Source organism: Grampus griseus, assembly GCF_964374135.1.
Source record: "Grampus griseus genome assembly, chromosome: 15".
Classification (NCBI taxonomy): Eukaryota; Metazoa; Chordata; class Mammalia; order Artiodactyla; family Delphinidae; genus Grampus; species Grampus griseus.
Window position 1 is genome coordinate 78,773,531 of NC_139009.1, and position 18,976 is coordinate 78,792,506.

Genomic DNA, 18,976 nt, shown 5'->3' on the forward strand with positions numbered 1-18,976 from the left:
CAACCAAAAGAAAAAAGAAAAGTAAGAAACTATCAATAATCCTATCATTTAAAAAGTTGCATAACAAAATGAAAATCCACTCCTTCCATAAGTAATCATCACTAACCATTTAGTAAATATATTCTTTCTGCCTTTTTTACCCTACTTATCACTTACATGGACATGCACATGTGTGCATGCGTGTGTGTGTGTGAGTGTGTGTACGTACATATAGTGTACAAAAAAGCCATTAATTCTTCAGTGCATATCAGTTTACGATATCAACTCATCTGTGACAGGGCAGTACTTTGTGGAGCAGGACAGGCCGTTTTGATGGGGGCCATGCAGGAAGCAGCAGGTCTGGAGCACAGAGCTCAGCCCCCTGCGCACTGCATGGGGCTTAGGTCCTCAGGAAAGGCCAGGATTCAGCAATGGCGTCTTCTCAGGAATTGGGGGTTAAATTGCTATATTCTTCCGCCAAAGTCTGTACATTTGTATTTTTCTTTTGGGGGTTGTAGTTGCTACAGTGATAAAGAGAGAGTATCCTAGAGGTGAGGAAACATGAATGAAACCAAGCAAATTTTTGTTTTACTCTCTTCAGCAGATTAACACCGTTGACGTACTGACCACGATGGGAGCTATTCCTGCCGGGTTCAGGCCTTCCACCCTCTTCCAGCTTCTGGAGGAAGGTAACAGGTGTCCATCAGCCACCACAGACTTTTAGTTAAGCGGTCACGGTTTACATCTAATTTTTCTGGCACAGCCAAAGCAAGTCATTGAAAAAGTTGTAACATCTCACATCTCTTGGACGCTCATCTTTTCCTTCATCTTGCTTGTGAAGGAGGAAGGAGCCCTGATCCTATCAGAGGCCAAGCCCCCTTCCATTATTTCAAAAACACGACTCTTTGATCAACCTTTTCCTGTATCTTCAGGCTGCTCTCCCCTGCCCCACTGGCTGATTCCCTCATCAGTAGTCCTAGCAAACCTAAAACCTCCCACCTTTACGGACCAGCTCCCCGCAACCCTGTCCCATTCTGGATGAAGCCTCCCTTTCTCTGCTTTTCCTCACAGTGAGACTTTTCCAAAGAGTTTTCCCTATTCGCTGTTTCTGTTTCCTTACTCATTCTTGGATTGCCCTGTACTTGGCAACATTTGTTCATAAGCTCATTTTAAAGAGGAATAATGTTGTGGTGAGGCTCCCCTGTATACCCTGAGCTGCTGGGTCATCTGTGGAAGGGCTGCTTTGAGGCTTCTCTGTCGGGAGGCTCTTCTCAGCCCTCCCTGAACACCCAGCTCCTTCTCATGCTTTGTTTTATTTTTGTTTTTTATTATAAATCTCTTTTTATTTATTTATTTATCGATTTATTATTATTATTATTTTGGGCTGTGCTGCGCAGCTTGTGGGATCTTAGTTCCCCGACCCGGGGTCATACCCGGGCCCTTGTGGAGTCCTAACCACTGGACCGCCAGGGAATTCCCCGCTTCTCATGCTTTGGGTCTCAGGGTACATTCCCAGAGACACCTTCCAGGTAGGCCCTCCTACTCCCATTCACTTGAGCACCCTGTATAAGTCTAAGTCAGCTTATAATTATTTTGTCTTTTGTCTACTTATTTTTTGTAACAGTTTCCCCCACTGAAGTGTAAGCTAATGAGGGCAGGGGCCATATTTCTCTGATTCACGTTTATGTTTCCAGCTCCCAGCATAGCACCTGGCAGAGTAGGAACTCAAAAATCAGTTCTTGGGTGAGTAAATGATTTTGTAATAGGTATTCGTCATGACACGAGTATGGAAGAACAGTATTAAAATGCTTTTGTGTTAAGAAGTAAAATTAATGATTATATACTTTCTCTAAAATATCTAAAAAGTGTTCACAGAGTTTCTGCATTTTACAAAAATATTTGAATGGATCATCTTCATCATGGGGCATGTTACTGGCCTAAAAGTCTTTAAGATCTTTCCTAAAGCCACTTTAAGATCAGCTCTCATGTGCTTCTATCCTTACATTTCCTGCTGTTGTTCTTATCTCTGTTGGTATGTCTGTCTTAGGAAGCAAGTTTCTAGTAAACAGCTTGGCATTTTCGATGTCTGTTTCCTAAGTTTGTACCATAACATCATGAATTTGGGGTTTTGAATTTCATTCGTTCTTTGTAAGAAAATAAAGGAACAATTATTTTTGCAGGGAATCAATTTCGAGCAAGTTACTTCTTACAACCAGAGCTCACTACTTCACAACTGGCCTTCAAAGATCTAATGTGGGATGCTAAAACGGGCTCTGTAAGTATGGTTACTGTCAGTAAAATTATAAATTTTCCAGATTTTGTCATGGTTGCAAATATACAGGTAACGTAAATTGATTAATGCCTTATAAAAAAACAAAAAAAAATTGTCTCCGCATTGTAATTTTGAAACACTTAGTGACAGTTTCATGGCTGAGACAGAACTTGGGTCTGTTACCTTGACGTTATCTTGTTTCTCTTCTCCACTGCTCTCTTCTCCCATTGTTACAAAGGAAATAATACTAGGTATCAATCTTCATCATTCTTTGCCTCAATTTTTTCATCTGTAAAAAGGGAAAAATAGTAGTAATACTTCCAACATAGGGTTATTATGAGAATTGCACTGAATGTGTGAAGGGCTTAGAACAGTGCCTGACACATGATGATAACTTAGTAAATGTTAGCCAGTATCATTATTATTAGTGGCAGTAGTAATATTATTTTAATTAAATAGGAATGAGGAACTTGGCAGTACTTTCTGATTATACTTTGTGGGGAGCTTGGAGCGGAGGATTACTGGTATCCCCCTTATTTGAAGTAGGAAATGCTCTTGACATTCAATTCTCCTCCTTAGAAGATATAAACTGCATTTGAGCCCCTCACTCCCCTTCCTGTTTACCTTCTGCCTTTTCTCCCTTGCTCCCCCAGAGCCTCAGGGAAGAATAAGAGAACCCAGTGTGGCCAGGTTTTGTGGGAAGGGGTGGTGCAGAATTTTCGTACTCTTTTCCTTCTCAACCCGAGCATGCCTGGAATCTTTTTAGCATTAAACATCTCCTGTTGCAAGTTTACAAATATGTTATATTTGGTGTGTGTAGTATACTAGTACTGAATAAATAGCATTTAATTTTGTGAACTTGTACACAGAGAGCTCAATTGTCAGCTCTCATTTTTTAATGGAAAAGGTGACAAACTGTTAAACATTGTCTGATTTTTTTCAGTGATGTGTTATTTAAATGGAAAGGCCCAGGACCATAAAGCAGAATGTTAAGAATTGAAGATGTTCTTAAATTAAAAAAAAACTAGAATGCCAGTTTTTTTTAATTGACATTCTGAATTATCTTGTGAAGTAGAACTGAATAACTACATCCAATGGTCAGTGCATTCTCTCTGTCAAAACATCTATATTAGAAGCCAGGGAATAATGTAGATAAATGCTTGGAATTGAAACAAGGAGGAGCTAGCTGGATAATATTAACGCCAGGTGTCACTGGTCACTATGCTGTGGTGACCTTCTATGCGGACCTGCCTTATGTAAGAAGGAGCTGTAAGAACGAACCTGGAATACAGTTGATTCCATGGTCAGGTCATTCTTTTTCCCTGATTGTACTGACTGTTCTTTTCATCACAATTTCTGTGTATTTAACAAAAAAATGCAAAATTTTTTAAAAGATTTATTTATTATTTATTTATTTTTGGCTGTGTCAGGTCTTAGTTGCGGCATGCGGGAGGTTCGTTGCAGCACTTGGGCCTCTCTCCAGTTGTGGCGTGCGGGTTTTCTCTTCTCTAGTTGTGGCATGCGGGGTCCAGAGTGCGTGGGCTCTGTAGTTTGTGGCCCGCGAGCTCTCTTGTTGAGGCGCGCAAGCTCAGTAATTGTGGCACGCGGGCTTAGTTGCCCTGCGTCATGTGGGATCTTAGTTCCCTGACCAGGGATCAAACCCACGTCCCCTGCATTGTAAGGTGGATTCTTTACCACTGGACCACCAGGGAAGTCCCCAAAGCAAATATTTTAAATATAAATATTTATGAAAATTTTAACTGAAGTTTTGGGTTAAATTAAACAGACTATTGAAACTTTTCTTGTGTGTGTATGTTGTGTGCAAAATTTATTCTTTTGTTCTTTTTTAATTCTATATGCATTTTCTTAAGCATTTACAAAAGGTGCTTTGAAAATGAATTTGTCTTATAAGTCATAAAAGTAAACCTTCCTCATAACTAATTTTTCTCTCAGATTAAGTCAAGACCAAGTCGTGTTTCCTTGATTCTGACCCTCTGGAGCTGTAAGATGATTCCTCTTCCAGGAGTGAGCATCCAGGTTCTGAGCAGACACGTGCGCTTCTGTCTGTTTGACGGCAATAAGGTGAGCTTGCTGAAGAGTTAAACCGGTTGCCACCATATGTTAACGCCACATATTAACCGCGTACTGCACAGGGTCTGTCTGTCTCTTTCTCCCTCTCAACCTCTCTCTCTCTCCGTGTGTGTGTGTGTGTGTGTGTGTGTGTGTGTGTATAAGTATCTATATAAAATGATGTGTGGTAGAGTGCAAACTACATGTGTTCTGATGACACAGACTTAACTCCTGGCTCTTTCAGTTGCTAAGCGTGTGATATTTATACGTCACAGCTAACGCCTCTGAGCCTTAGATTTTTCACTTACAAAAAGGTACTGATGCCTATCTTCTAGTATTGTATACAGTTCAGGTTTGAAGGTTAGAGTATTGCATTTTTGACAGGTGTACACACCTGTATAACCAACATCCCAGGCAACATATGGAGCATTACCATGACCTGACAAAGTTGCCTTGTGTCCTTTTCCATTCTGTGCCTCTCTGATTCCTAAGAGAATATTTTTTACCCGGTACCAAAAAATTTGAATAACTCTTAATTAATTGATTTATGAGATACAGATGAAACAGTGCCTGGATGGAACTTTGTGACTTTAATTGCATACACTAGACGAGAAGAAAGATTTTTAAATCAGTGATCTAAGCTCGAACTCAAGAGCCTAGAAAAGGAAGAGTGAGTCAATCCCAAAGGAAGTAGAATGGAGGAAATAATAAAGAGTAGAAATTAATGAAGTAGAAAACAAGAGAAAGTCAGAAAAGGCAAAGTTTATTCTTTGAAAAGATTAATAAAATTGAGAGGTGCCTAGTAAGACTGATCAAGAAATTTTAAAAGAGAGAAAACAAATGATTGTTGCCGAAACTCTGCCTCTGTTCACCGGTGCCAGATAGAAACACGGAAACAGAGTTTTGGGTGAAGTAGAAAAGAAGAGCTTTATTGCTTTGCCAGGCAAAGGGGGCCACAGTAGGCTAATGCCCTCAGAACTGTGTGTTCCACCCTGGAGCAGGTAGTGAAGAGTGTTACAGTGATCAAGGAGCAGAGCGTGATCGGCTCACAGACATTCTTCTGATTGGCTGGTGGTGAGGTAATTGGGAGTCAACATCATCAACCTTCTGGTTCCAACCAGTCTGGGGTCTGCGTGCTTGTGGGCAGCACACAGTTAAGTTCTCCCACCTGGAGGGGGTTTCAGTATCTGCAAAACAGCTCACAGGACATGGCTCAGGATATTATCTATAGCCCTTGAGGAAGAACTAAAGGTCCCTGACTTTGTTTAATGGCTAAAGTATTACTATTTTGTCTTGCTTGACTGTTTTCCTTTGTTTCTGCATTTTTTCACTTCTCTGATTAAATTTATGCTTTGACTGACGTTTTTCTACAGACAAAAGGCAGGTGGAGGACAGGGGTGGGGCTCTTTTCTGGGAAGGCCTCGTAGGGTCCTGCTTGGTTACATGATCACCATCTGACATGAAAATGGAGACCTCAGCACAGATCCTGTGCACATTAAAGGGATAAGCAGGGGATGTTGTAAACAACTTTATGACAGTAAATTTGATAACATCAATAAACAGATAAATTCTTTGAAAACCATAACTTAATGAAACTGACACAAGAAGAAATAGAACAATTTGAATGACCCCTGTTAAAGAAATTGAAACAGTAATTAAAAATCTTCCAATAAAGAAAACTCCAGACCCAGATGGTTTCACTGGTGGATTCCTCCAAACATTTAAGGAAGAAATAATACCAATAGTACACAAACTTCCAAAGAATAGATAAAGAGGAAATGCTTCCCATCTCATTTCACGAGGCCAGGAAAAACATGATACCAAAATATGACGAGACATTACAAAAAAGAAAAATTACAAGACCAGTATTCCTCATGAATATATAAACTAAAATCCTAAACAAAATATTAGCAAATTGAATCTAGCCATGTATAAAAAAGGACAATATATCATGACCAATTGGGGTTTATTCCAGGAATTCAAATGTACACACCTGTGTAACCAGTATTTAACATTTGAAAATAGATTATTGTAATTTGCCATATTAACAGAACTGAAGAACAGAAATCACCCGATCATCTCAATAGATGCGGAAAAAGCAGTTGACAAATTTTAACACCCACTTATGATTTTAAAAAAGTTCTCACCAAACTAAGAACAGAAGGGAACTTCAAATTGGTAAAGGGCAACAAGAGAAAGCTAAAGCAAAGCTACTAGCATCATCACACTTAATGTGAAATATTGCATACTTTTCCCCTACGGTCAGGAACGATTCAAGGATATCCAAGAAATAAAAAAGATAACTCAGGTTTTTTTAATTGACAAAAGACTTGAACAGGCACTTAAAATATGGGGGCTTCCCTGGTGGCGCAGTGGTTAAGAATCCGCCTGCCAATGCAGGGGACATGGGTTCAAGCCCTGGTCCGGGAAGATCCCACATGCGTCGGAGCAACTAAGCCCGTGTGCCACAACTACTGAGCCTGCGCTCTAGAGCCCGCGAGCCACAGCTACTGAGCCTGCACGCCACAACTACTGAAGCCCGCGTGCCTAGAGCCCGTGCTCTGCAACAAGAGAAGCCACCGCAGTGAGAAGCCCACACACTGCAACGGAGAGTAGCTCCTGCTCGCCATAACTAGAGAAAGCCCGCGCACAGCAACAAAGACCCAGTGCAGCCAAAAATTAATTAATTTTTTAAAAAGTATAGTACAAATGTTTAAAAAAAAAAAAAGAAAATATGGCAAACCAATGGGTCTATAAAAAGATACACAACATATAATAAGTCATCCAGGAAATGCAAATTAAAACCAGAATGAGAGAGAGCCAACCATAGGCTATGCTTAAGAAACCACCTTAAACATAATAATATAGGCAGGTTAGAAGTAGAAGGATGGAAAAAGCTACACCATTCAAAACATATTAATATCAGACAAAGTATACTTCAGAAGAAGGAAAATTACCGGGAATAAAGTGGTACATTACATGATAAAATGGACAGTTCACCAAGCAGACGTAACAATCCTAAATGTGCGTACACCTAACGTCAGAGCTTCCAAATACAGGCAGCAAAAATGGACCAAACTGAAAGGGGAAACGGGCAAAGCCACAATCATAACTGGAGACTTCAATACTTCTCTCTACAGTACTGTAGAACAAGTAGACAGAAAATTAGTCAGAGTATAAGAGAACAGAATAACACCATGAACAAACTGGATGTAATTAACATTTGTACAACAGTTCAGCCCCAAAGAGGAAAGTACGCATTCTTTTTAGTGCGTATGGAACATTCAGCAAGATAGATGGTCCTGAGCAGATTTAGAAGAATTGAAATCATACAATGTATGGTCTTTGATCACATGTGATTGAATTAGAAATCAGAGACAGAAAGATAACTGGAAAAATCCTTAAATACTTAGAAATTAAACGACAGATTTCTCAAGAATCAATGGGTTAAAAGAAAATTTCAAGGGAAATTAGGAAATATTTTGAACTGAGCAAAAAAATGAAAATGCAGCATAATATTTGTGGGATGTTAGCGAAAGCATTGCTTAGAGGGAAATTTGTAGCACCAGAAAAGAATTCTGTTATGGGGAGGGGGACGGGTAAGCTGTGACAAAGTGAGAGAGTGGCATGGACATATATACACTACCAAACGTAAAATAGATAGCTAGTGGGAAGCAGCCGCATAGCACAGGGAGATCAGCTCGGTGCTTTGTGACCGCCTGGAGGGGTGGGATAGGGAGGGTGGGAGGGAGGGAGATGCAAGAGGGAAGAGATATGGGAACATATGTATATGTATAACTGATTCACTTTGTTATAAAGCAGAAACTAACCATTGTAAAGCAATTATACTCCAATAAAGATGTTTAAAAAAAATCTCAATTTCATAGTCTACCTCCTGAGAGGGTGATGCTTGCCTTGAGATCTGAGGGGTGAACAGGCCGTAAGGAGATGAAGAGAAAAGGGGACAAGGGGACTGTGTACCTGGCTGAAGGAGCAGCACAGGCCAGGGCCCTGGCAGGAAAGGACTTGGGAAGGGGAGCCAGGGGGCTGAGTGGGGGCAGCAAGAGGAAGTGTAGGACGGGATGAAGCAGGAGGTACAGAGTAAGATGTTGTAAGCCATGATGTAGGGAGTTTCGTCTTTACCCTAAAAGCGGGGAAAGTCATTAGAGGTAGGACATGACTTAGACGTACGTTTGGGGATGATTTCTGGCTCCTCTCTGGAGATGGATTGAAGGGGGGCGGGGGTCAGAGGGATCTGAGTAGACCACTTGGGGGCTATGTCACAGTGTGGTGGTCAAAGGGCAGCAAGTGTCGCCTCAAGAAAACGAAATCTGGAGCCATTTTGCCTGGAATTAACCCTGGCTCCGCCGACTGGGTGTGGGACGCTGACCAAACGACTCGACCTTGCTGTCTTGTCTCATGTGCATCCCTTAGGGTCGATGTGAGGACTAAATGAGTTAATGTAAGTAAAGCACTTAGACCAATACATGGAACATCATAAGTTGACCAGATGAGAGATGACGATGGTAACTTAGATTAGGGAAGTGGAGATGAGAGCTGTGGCCGGAGGGATATTTAGGAGGCAAAACCCAACACACTTTGGTTGGTGGTGGGTTGGATGTGGCAGGTGAGGGCGAGTGGGACGCCAAGCATGACACTAGGTCTTTGATTTCCACATCTGGGTGGATGGTGGTGACGTGCAGTGAGGTAGAGAACACTGATAGATATCTTTCTTTCTGCTGAGTGTACTTCTAACTCGCAGCATGAGGAAAGTGCCTTTCTTTCATCTGCACTGGGGGTAAATAAGGATCTTTCCTTCCTTCTACATGCTCTGCACAAGATCACTGCCAAAAACGAGCCAGTAGGTGTCGCCAGTGACCAAGAAAAGATGAATTGCCTTCTTTTTCCCAGATCTGGTTCCACACTTTTTGCTGTACCTCTCGCTATTCTCATACGTGACAACATAAAACAAAGATTAGAATTTTATTTTGAATAATATATCAAAATAGTAGAAATTATTTTATATAAAAATAATAGAAATTAGTTTATGAAACAAATTTTTGCCAAATTTTCCAAGTTGAGGAGTTAGAGAACATATTTAATAGTTACATACTCATGCTATTTACTTAAGAATACTTTTTTTTTTTTTTTTTTGCGGTACGCGGGCCTCTCACTGTTGTGGCCTCTCCCGTTGGCGGAGCACAGGCTCCGGACGCACAGGCTCAGCGGCCATGGCTCACCGGCCCAGCCGCTCCGCGGCATGTGGGATCCTCCCGGACCGGGGCACGAACCCGTGTCCCCTGCATCGGCAGGCAGACTCTCAACCACTGCGCCACCAGGGAAGCCCAAGAATACTTCTTTAATAAGCCTAAGCCACATTACAAATAAAAAGCATTATTACTAGAACTAGTTAATGAGACACTACTTCCAATAATGACTGAGTAAGCTCCTCTCCAAATAACTTGCCCAGTGATGAGAACTGTAAATTCTGGGTAATATATGAAAAGCAACTCCCTCGGGGCTCTGAAAAGCATCCCAAAGCAGGCAGGTCCTGGAGGGGCATCTTTAACTCTTGAGTCTGCTGTTTTATTTATTCTCTTTGTTCCCTCTTTTTCATTCCCCTGTTTTATTTTTTTCTGTCTTCCTATGTGTTACCTGAACATTTTTTAGAACTCCATTCTGAATTGTCTGCCGTGTTGTTGAGTGGATCTCTTTGTACGGGTTTTGGTATGACTTTATACCTACATAACTTCCCACGGCTGGCTAGTGTCAACATTCCAGTTGAAGTGACATGTACCTCCCTTACCTCCCTTTAAACCTCTTTACCCTCCCTGCTTTCTAATTGTCTTAAATATCTCCTCTACATACATTGAGAACCACATCACACAGTGTTAGAATTTTCCTTCAACCATCAAGCATAATTTAGAAAACTTCAGAGAAACCTCTCATATTTACCCTTGTTTTTACTCTTTCCATTGTTCTTCCTTCCTGATATTCAGAGATTTATCATGTTTTTTCTATTTAGAGAACTTCCTTTAACCATTCTTTTTAGGGTAGGTCTGCAGGCTACAAATTCTCGTAGTTTTTCTTTATCTGAGAATGCCTGTTTCCCCTTTATTCCTGAAGGATATTTTCACTAGCTATACAATTCTAGGTTGGCAGTTCTTTTCTTTAAGCACTCAAAAAATATTGTTCCATTTCCTCTGGCCTCTGTCTGATGAGAATTGGTTTTTCCTTATAGGTGAATCTAGGTGGTGTTTCTCTCTCACTGCTTTCAAGATATCGTGTTTAGTTTTTAGAAGTTTATGTACTTTGTCATGGATTTCTTGGGTTTAACCTGTTTAGGGTTTTCTCAGCTTTTTAAACCATAGGTTTATATCTTTTGCCAAATTTGGGGATTTTTCAGCCATTATTTTCTCAAATACTTTTCCAGCTCCAAACTCCCCTCTCCTCTGGGACTCCGATGACATGAATGTTAGTTAGATCTTTTGTTATAATCCCACAGGTTCCTGAGGCTCCTGATCATTTTTTCCCATCTATTCTATCTCAGTTGTTCAGACTGCATAGTTTCCGTTTTCCTGTCTTCAAGTTCACTGATTCTTTTCTCTCTTTTCTGTTCTGTGGTTGAGTCTCTTCAGTGACTCGTGTAGGTATGTGTGTGTGTGTGTTTTTAATCTTGGTGATTGTATTTTCCAGTTCTAGAATTTCCATTAGGGTCTCCTTTATTTTTCATTTTTTTGTTGAGATTTCCTTATTTCTTTCTTGAGACTTTGTATTTCTTTCTACGTTTTAAATTTCTTTTAAGCATCTCCATAGTTGTTTATTGAAACATTTTTAGATGGCTGCTTTAAAATGCTTGTCAGATAATTCCAATATCTGTGTCATCTCAGTATTGGTGTCTTTTGATACCAATCTCATTCAAGTTGAGATTTTCCTGGTACTTGGTATAATGAATGATTTGTTTCTTTTTTTTATTGTATCCTGGATATTTTGAGTGTTGGGAGTCTCTGGATCTTAATAAGTTTAACTTCTATTTTAGCAGGCCTCTGACACCATTACTGCCAGGTGAGAATGGAAGTCCAGATTCCCCACTTGGCCTCTGCCCACCCCCCTGGGGGTAGGTGTGCCTCCTTACTTTGGGGCCCTAATGGAAGTTCAGGCTCCTCTCTAGGCCTCCAGAGACAGCACTCACTGTGTCATTCCTCAGGACCTATGACCCCTAGTCAGCCCACTTTCCTGTCTCCATTGTGGACATTACAAGAAGATAAAAACTAAGGTTACTGAATTTCATTGTGTTAAATTTTCGATCAAAAAAAGAACTGTGAACAAATGATGAACTCTAGCTAATGATATGCATGCTAATGTCTTTAGAGGAAAGTTTACTTATGTCTGCAAGTTTGCAGTGTATCAGAAAATTAGGTGAATTGATGGATGGACAGAAGATATATGTGATAATGCAAGTATAATAAAATATTGATGGCAGAATTTAGGTGATAAGCTTATGGGTGTTCACTGTAAGTTTCTTTTAACTTGTAGATTTATATATATTTAATATATATTTGGTAATATTTGACACATTTCATAATTAACCACCATTGTATGTTTCATCCTTAAAAATTGATTGAAAACCCTTAAGAACTCAGTAAGAAATAATACATCAAGTAATTGTATTAGTTTTGCCAATAATAAAAGAAATAGAACGCAAGTGTAAATCTCACATTTAGACTCTTATCTTAGAACATTACAATCTTCCAATTTGTTTATTCTTTTCCTTTTACATGTATTTTATACCACAATCTGACTTTTACTGGAATTAGCAATATTTGTTAAATTAGTCACTATTTCAAATACATAGAAACATGCAGAGAAAAACATAACAGCTACCCATGGCCTTGTCACTTAGTTCTATTGAAGCCTCTCAGTTTGCAATATGTAAATGTTTAGCCTACTTACTTAGCTGTAGATTATTCTCATAAATCTAAACTCCGTATTTCTTTCTCCTAACACACCAAAGATACTAACATGCTTTACCTACCTACTGGCCCATCTTGTCATCGTTGCCTAGAAGTTTTTTGGGTTTTTTTTTTTAATGCAAACAAATCTGTTTTTTAAAAAACAGTAAATATGTAATTATGTATAGTGACATATTTTGTTAATATCTATGCTCTGGGTTGTTTCTTGTATTGTAAGTATTTGATTTCTTCATGTGTCCTTAGAAGCACATTTTATGCAGAAGATATTTTACCCTTCCCCCCCCAGCCCAGCCCCACCAATCTAATGGTGTTGTGATTGCTACCTCCAAACTCCAGTCCAGAACCAGATCTTACAGTGAAGTTTAGCGTTCTTGATCTAAGCTGATGTCAGGGACATCAGTGATTCACTTAAAAGTTCACTTGTTTACTTGGTTCTGATCCTGGTGTCATGGCTCCATCTTTGTCCTTCCTGCTTAGGCTCTTTACTTCCTATGAGGAGGAAGGTTGGCCACCATCTTTCTTCCACCCTACTGGCTTCAAGCAATAAGGCTGTCTCTGTTCCTCTATCATGTGTTGAGTACCATTAGCCTCTGTAACATACAAATCCGGCTCCTTGTCACCACGTCCCGCTCTAGACTCAGAGCCCAGGAGACCCCCAGTTTTAGTCTCGCCCTATTCTTTGTTTTTCTCTTCTGTTTATGGGCCACTGAAATATTCATCTCACTTTTGGGTCCTCCTCTGTCTTTTTAAGTGGCACTGCTTTATGTTTGGAGCAGAGCAGCTGTGTTGAAGCATAAATTCATCTTGAGCAGAAGTCCGTATGCATTCTTTTGTTTGTTTGCTTTTTAAATATTTATTTATTTATTTGGCTGCTCCGGGTCTTAGTTGCGGCACACAGGATCTTCGTTGCAGCACGCGGGGTCTTTTAGTTGCAGCATGCGGAATATTTAGTTGTGGCATGCGGGATCTAGTTCTCTGACAAGGGACCGAACCCGGGCCCCCTGAATTGGGAGCGCAGAGTCTTAACCACTGGACCACCAGGGAAGTCCCCCTTATGCATTCTTTTTTTTTTTTTTTTCTGTACATGGGCCTCTCACTGTTGTGGCCTCTCCCATTGCGGAGCACAGGCTCCAGACACGCAGGCCCAGTGGCCATGGCTCACGGGCCCAGCCGCTCCACGGCATGTGGGATCTTCCCGGACTGGGGCACAAACCCGCGTCCCCTGCATCGGCAGGCGGACTCTCAACCACTGCACCACCAGGGAAGCCCCCCTTATGCATTCTTGATGCAGTTTGCTAAGTGGAAAAATCTCTAAAATTTTGAACCCTTGATTATTTCATCCTTATGCCCTGAGCCAGTCATTCACCCTCTCTCGAGGCAGTTTTCTCAAATGTATAATGAGATGTTTGGACTAAGTCCTTTTTAGCTCTCAGAGTCAGTAACTCAAGAAGGATGTAAAATTATCAAGCAGAGGAAGTTTTTCCTCAATCAAAATCAGCATTCTCCAAGTTGAGAAGATAAAAGCAGAGATAGCATGAGATCTCAATTTCAGTGATTGCAAGGGACTTCTTAGATATTAGAAGTGGGGAACACTTCTTGAAAAACCAAGAAGGACCTTGGAATAAATAAAATGCAGTCTTAGATTAGACACCAGATAGTAATCAAAAGGAGTTTGTACTCCAAGAGCCCAGTCTGAGAATATATATCATTTTATAAAGGGTTTAAATAAATTCATTTATATTCGTTGTGGAAGGAAATGGAGACTTTCTCTGTGGAAAACAACTTAGCTGCCCATAAGATCCTCCTAGTTGCTTGCCAATAGCAACACAGAGGGCAGTGAATTGAATTTGACCTCATAGGACACGTTCAGGATGATTTCTAATTATTTTTAAAGCTTAGTTTTAGAAATGCTATACTAAAATATTTTTATCTAAAATAAAAATTGTATATTATCTGTTCTTCTGGAAAATGTCAGTTTTGGCCATAACTTTATAGAATTTGAACTCTTTTTTTTTTTTTTTACAGATTTTGCTCCTTTTGTATTCTATTGATTTGTATATATTATAGGACTAACTTCTTGCAATAGCATTTTATAAGAGATTAAATTCCAGGAAAAGTATACTTTATAGGCCTAGGGATCTTGAAGAAAACTGTAACCGTGTATCTGAGCTGGGAGCAGTGTCTGTCTTGATGGCAGGGTAATGGATTGCACATAAAATGCTCTTGTGGGTCATATTTCTTAAAAGGTCGTTCGTACCTACAATTTCTCTGAATTTTCTGGTTAATCTATCTCATATATTAAGTATTTCACGTAATACAGTTTATCACTAGTGCAAAGATCTGAGTCTGAATTCATTTAACAGTTCTTCCGTTGTGTTATAAGCGCTGTAACACTTGTTTTTTTGTTAATCATTTTAAATGTTATGTATGTATAATACTTGATGTAAAAAGAAAAAAGAATTACAGAGTTACACAAAGTAAGAAATGAAATATCCCCCTCTCCCTCTGCCCAACTGTTAACTGTTTGGGACCTGGAAGTGATAATGTTTCAAAGAGCTTTCTACAATATGATTTCAAATGGGAAAATCTCATTTCAGGTTCTGAGCAACATTCATACAGTCAGGGCCACATGGCAACCTAAGAAACCCAAAACATGGACCTTTTCTCCCCAGGTAAGTAACCTGCTTACTTGTGAATGGAAGTAAGAAGAATGGAATGAAACGTGAACTTCTTTTACCTGATAAGTATTATATGATTAATTTCTAAGGCAGGATTGTCAAAGTGTATTCCTGAAATAATGTATTTGTATTTAACACAGAATATATGGGGCCAGATTTGAATCTTTAGATTAACGTTCTTTGAGGACTTTGATAACAATTACTCATGTTTCTGACTCACCAAAGTTACAATGCCTATGAATCATCTCATTCAATGGATCACAAGGTTTAATTCTAGAAAATTCCCTCTGATGAAAAATGAAAACAGAAAGAGAAAACTTAGGAAGTGTTTTTCAAAAATGCAGTCTCCAACTGTGCTCGTGAGAGTTGTGCTTTCTTCAGATAAAAATCAAGGGTGACGCCTAGGGAACTGGTCAGTACACCCAGGGACTGTCAAGACTGGGACAAACAAAGGCTGGAATGAGGTTAAGTGGCTTGAAACCACCGAGTCAGTGCCACATAGATGCCAGTGGAGACGAAGATATCTTTATGTTCTTTTAATAACATTAATTTTCTATAGTTCTATTTACTTTACTTTTTTTCTACCTCCAGAGTTTCATTACTTCCCTCCCACAACTAACTCCCTCATGTCACTGCCCCTGAGAACGCTTCATTAACCTTCTCCTATTGCATCAGAAGATCTTACAGCAAGATAGAGGTTCACTGAGAGGACACAGCATGTGGGGGAGGCCTGGCCACCTCGCCTGTGGGCTGTGTGTGTCCACACTTGTCTACCACGCGACTCCTACAAGTCCAGTTTGATCTTCTAAGCATCCTACTGCTTACATTTTTTTAAATTGTAACAATATAATTGTTCTACTCTTTTTTGTGTTAATTTCCTTTTATTTTTTTTTTTTTAATGTTTTGGCCGCCCCGCGCAGAGTGCGGAATCTTAGTTCCCCAACCAGGGATCAAACCCGCGCCCTCTGCAGTGAAAGCGCAGAGCCCTACCACTGGACCGCCAGGGAAGTCCCCCTACTGCTTCCATTTTGACACAGTACTTCACAGTTCTGATAGTGCGTCTCTGTGCATGTGAAGTGGTTAGGGTAGAATTTTCCAAGGCTTTCCTGGATATAAAGATGAACTGTTTGGAGGGATAAATAATATGTGTATGTTGCTTTGTTGAATGAAATTAAGCGTCCTTAGGTGTGAGGCATTCTTCCTAGGTACTGTGGGAGCTTACACGTTAGTAGAGAAGACACATAAACACCAATGTCCTCTATTTATGGAGCTCTGACTGCGCGCCAGGCGCTGAGGTAGGCCGTGATGTGCATTTTCTCATCTAATCCTTGGAGTCGCTCTAAGGAGTGGGTGCTTTTGATAACTGTCACGTAGGCAGAACGTAATGTCACACAGGCAGCACGTGGGGATCCAAGTGCTGTGGAAGCACAGAGGAGGGTGAAATTAATTCTAGTCCTTAGGCTCAGGGCAGGTTTTATAGAAGAGAAACTAAGCTTTGAAGGATGGGTAGGATTTTATAGGCAAGGAAGAGGGATGTAGTTGTCTAGGGAGGGGGAATGGAAAGGGCAGAAGGGAAGGAAAGGAAAATTTCCAAGGCATGCCTGAGGAAAGTTGAGCAAGTGTGTGTGCAGTCTGCAATTTTAGTTCTGTTTCCAAAGGACAGCGGTTAATATAAATATAAATATCTTATCAGGGAATTTCCTGGTAGTCCAGTGGTTAGGACTCCGCACCTTCACTGCAAGGGGCACGGGTTCGATCCCTGGTCGGGGAACTAGGATCCCGCATGCCGTGTGGCACAGCCCCCCGCCAAAAAAATCTTATCAAACTATTTTTGTGATACCTCTGAAGACCTTGGTACAGTGCTTGTTTCACATTAGCCTCTGCTCTAAGCATAGAGTAAGTGAACGTAAAGGTAGTTTTCTTCAACACAAAAATTACATTTTAAAATTTCAAATCATTGGTATAGATGAGTCCAGTCCATCTGCTTTTTGTTTCCTTTAAAAGACCTTTATTATGATGCAGCAGCATAAACTATTTATAGATGAATAGAGCTGAACCTTCCCTCCATTTTTTTTTTTTTTTTTTTTTGCGGTACGCGGGCCTCTCACTGCTGTGGCCTCTCCCCTTGCGGAGCACAGGCTCTGGACGCGCAGGCTCAGTGGCCATGGCTCACGGGCCCAGCTGCTCCGCTGCATGTGGGATCCTCCCAGACCGGGGCACGAACCCGTGTCCCCTGCATCGGCAGGCGGACTCTCAACCACTGCGCCACCAGGGAAGTCCCTTCCCTCCATTTTTAAAAAAATTTATTTTATTGAAGTGTAGTTGATTTACAATGTTATGTTAACGTCTGCTGTACAGCAAAGTGATTCAGTTACACATATATATACATTCTTTTTCATAGTCTTTTCCATTATGGTTTATGACAGGATATTGAATGTAGTTCCCTGTGCTATCAGTAGGACCTCATTGTTTATCCTCCGACCATTTTTCATGTTTATTAGTAATTTTCGTTTTTGCTGTCATTTCAGGTTACTGGCATCTTGCCCTGCTTGCTTGATGGTGACTGTTTCATCAGGTCCAATTCTTCTTCTCCAGATCTTGGAATATTATTTGAACTTGGAATTTCTTATATTCGCAATGTATGTCAGTTGAAAGATACAGCTTTCTAACGTGTCAAAGGGGAAGTTTTCCCTTATGTCTGTCTTTGGTAAAATAATCGAGGTTTTTATGTGTAACAGAATTTTAATCTCTTGAGGAATGAGAGTGACAGTGATTCTAATTTTTTTATGATGGTACTTTTCCATTAGTGTTTAAAATAAGTGTACTTGTTTACGTTTATAGCTTGAGCGAACTCCAGTGCTTTTAAAGAATGAAGATTGGAAAAACATAAGACCTTGCAGAAAGTGATAAAAGATGCTAGCGGCCTTGCAGCACTGTGCTTTAGCTCTGTCCTGGAGGGTCAGAGTGCCCCTAACCTTGTAAATGAGGGTTCTAATGAAGGGACCTGGTAGAGGGGTAATTTTTATAAAGGGAACACCAGAAACTTGGATTAATTTACATCATGTAGACTATCGAATCAGTGGGTGTGGCTCTGTGGTAATAATTATGTATTTCCATAGATAGGTGTAGTATGTGTGTAGGGCCTCGTGATAACCCAGGGATTTGTATTATGTTAATGGTGTAATACCATTATATGTAATACCATTATATGTTTTATTATGTTAATGGTGTAATACCATCCTTTCATTTCTTTAAGGCAAATTCATCCGTCTGCTGCGGGTGGGTAGGACAGGAGCATGTCCCCCAGGTGAACCCCAGACGCCTCTGACAATTGACATTGGGTTAAGTTCTGAGCAGAAGGACCCTTGAATGCTTTAATTGGCTCATTCCATTTCTTACTGAGACAGAGCCTCCTGCGCTCACGTATATTGAGGTGATCTGGAATCATCCCACCGTGTATTTATGTCACTCAAGAAGCAATAGTAACAGTTGTCATATCATCAGCTTTAAGGGTCTTTCAGGAGCAATTTAACAAGAGGTTTTCATTTTATATCCTGCCTTTACCATCTGGCCTTCAAGTCAAATGGGACTCCACTGGGTTTCACTTTGTTTTCTTGTGAAGAATTTTTTAGTTCTAAAGGCAAATACTCGTTTTATTCCTTTTAGAAGAACTTGGTATGTGCTTATAGATTTGACTGATTCAGACATTAAGTTTCATACACTTTTTTTTTATTTTCTAGTCAACTGGTGAGAGAGGAGAATTAAGTTGTGGCTGGGTGTTTCTTAAACTTTTTGATGCCAGTGGAATTCCTATTCCAGCAAAGTAAGTTGGCTTATATATTCCTTCCAAACGGGTAATTTTGTGGAAATTCTTTTTTTTTAGAATCTAGATACCTCAGGTTTCCAGAGTGTGTTACTTACATTTCAGTAACTTGTGTGGAGAGGGCTTTTAATGTTGATTTTAATGTTCTTTTAGGTAGTATATGAAAACAGCACACATGATC

The 18,976-nt window shown here is 40.2% G+C and overlaps 1 protein-coding gene across 1 annotated transcript in view; it reads left to right on the top strand.

Moving 5' to 3' along the window:
• The window catches only part of NPHP1 (nephrocystin 1), a 62,582-nt gene that overhangs the window by 25,234 nt on the left and 18,372 nt on the right, over window positions 1–18,976 (top strand). The window contains exons 9-14 of the mRNA XM_082672054.1: window positions 581–668; window positions 2,160–2,254; window positions 4,205–4,333; window positions 14,892–14,966; window positions 17,501–17,611; window positions 18,713–18,795. Of these exons, the coding sequence (XP_082528180.1) occupies window positions 581–668; window positions 2,160–2,254; window positions 4,205–4,333; window positions 14,892–14,966; window positions 17,501–17,611; window positions 18,713–18,795 (581 nt within the window). The remainder of the gene's footprint in view (window positions 1–580; window positions 669–2,159; window positions 2,255–4,204; window positions 4,334–14,891; window positions 14,967–17,500; window positions 17,612–18,712; window positions 18,796–18,976) is intronic.